At 40.3% G+C, this 950-nt stretch overlaps 2 protein-coding genes across 2 annotated transcripts in view; one reads left to right on the top strand and one right to left on the bottom strand.

The window, feature by feature from the left end:
* The window catches only part of LOC107576761 (centrosomal protein of 70 kDa-like), a 7,311-nt gene extending 6,371 nt beyond the window's left edge, over positions 1 to 940 (top strand). The window contains exons 7-8 of the mRNA XM_016262894.1: positions 145 to 224; positions 385 to 940. Coding sequence (XP_016118380.1) covers positions 145 to 224; positions 385 to 437 — 133 coding nt within the window. The 3' untranslated portion in view covers positions 438 to 940. The remainder of the gene's footprint in view (positions 1 to 144; positions 225 to 384) is intronic.
* Positions 670 to 950, bottom strand: part of LOC107576760 (methylmalonic aciduria and homocystinuria type D homolog, mitochondrial-like) — a gene marked incomplete at its 5' end in the record, with an annotated part of 1,760 nt that continues 1,479 nt past the window's right edge. Inside the window, one exon of the mRNA XM_016262893.1 lies at positions 670 to 885. Coding sequence (XP_016118379.1) covers positions 670 to 885 — 216 coding nt within the window. The remainder of the gene's footprint in view (positions 886 to 950) is intronic.

Genomic DNA, 950 nt, shown 5'->3' with positions numbered 1-950 from the left:
AAAAAAAAATTCACGTCAGTTTGAAGAAGTGGGTTTCAGGACCAACTGACACAAAAGCTCCTTCATTCATCTGGAAACTGATGCTGATTTATTGGAAGTGAACAGACAATTGGTGTTTTGCATAGTGATATTTGTATTTCACAGTATCATTGTAAAGCTGAAGGAACATGAGGAATTCTTTCCGGTTTTCCACTCGTTCATACTGGACCTTCTGCAAACTCTGGGTGAGAACAAACTTCATTCACATTCGACAAGAGTCAGTCAAACTGAAATGAAATTCATCCATTAGTATTCTAGTGCACTAAAATCATGAAGCACAGATGACTTGTTCTCCTAAAATAGTAGTGTATTGTGGCACTAGTTGAGTTGTTTCCTCTCTTTCAGACGTCCCAACTCTAGATGACGTTTTACCAGCAATACGTTCTCTCAATGGCTGATGTTTTGTGAAGCACCATGTGGTTTCACACCTGAATTTACATGTTTTACTGAGTTTATTGTATTGCAAGTGTTCATATTTTATAAATAAATGTGCATTGCTGCTGTGTATTTTCTGAATCCGCTCACAACAGCAGTTTATCTTACTCTTCAACCAACAGGTTTGTATTCAAAACTTTGTTATATAAGAAACAGTTTATGTTGACAGCTATTGTTCAGGTTTGCAACCGTCCATCAGTCTTTGTCCTCTGAAGCACTGGCGTGTCCCTGAAGTTTCTCCATGATCAGACTGTTGGAAGGTGCGTTAGTGATGAGCGTTAAGACAAACGTGGACGTCCCCTTTAAGACGTGCCGTATGACCATACATGACGCCAGGTCCTCGATGTGAAAGCCAGCGTGACGCTCAACGTCTTGCTGTAGAATCAAGTCCGGCGTCTGATCGCCAAAAAACTGCAACAGAAAACACTGTTTTTTCTGAAGTTGTCACTTATAGACAGACGGACGTGAATCTTTGC

This window comes from Sinocyclocheilus grahami, unplaced genomic scaffold, assembly GCF_001515645.1.
Source record: "Sinocyclocheilus grahami isolate Dianchi unplaced genomic scaffold, SAMN03320097.WGS_v1.1 scaffold4299.1, whole genome shotgun sequence".
Classification (NCBI taxonomy): domain Eukaryota; kingdom Metazoa; phylum Chordata; class Actinopteri; order Cypriniformes; family Cyprinidae; genus Sinocyclocheilus; species Sinocyclocheilus grahami.
The sequence above is the reverse complement of the archived record's forward strand: the minus strand, read 5'-3'. Positions and strand labels throughout refer to the sequence as shown.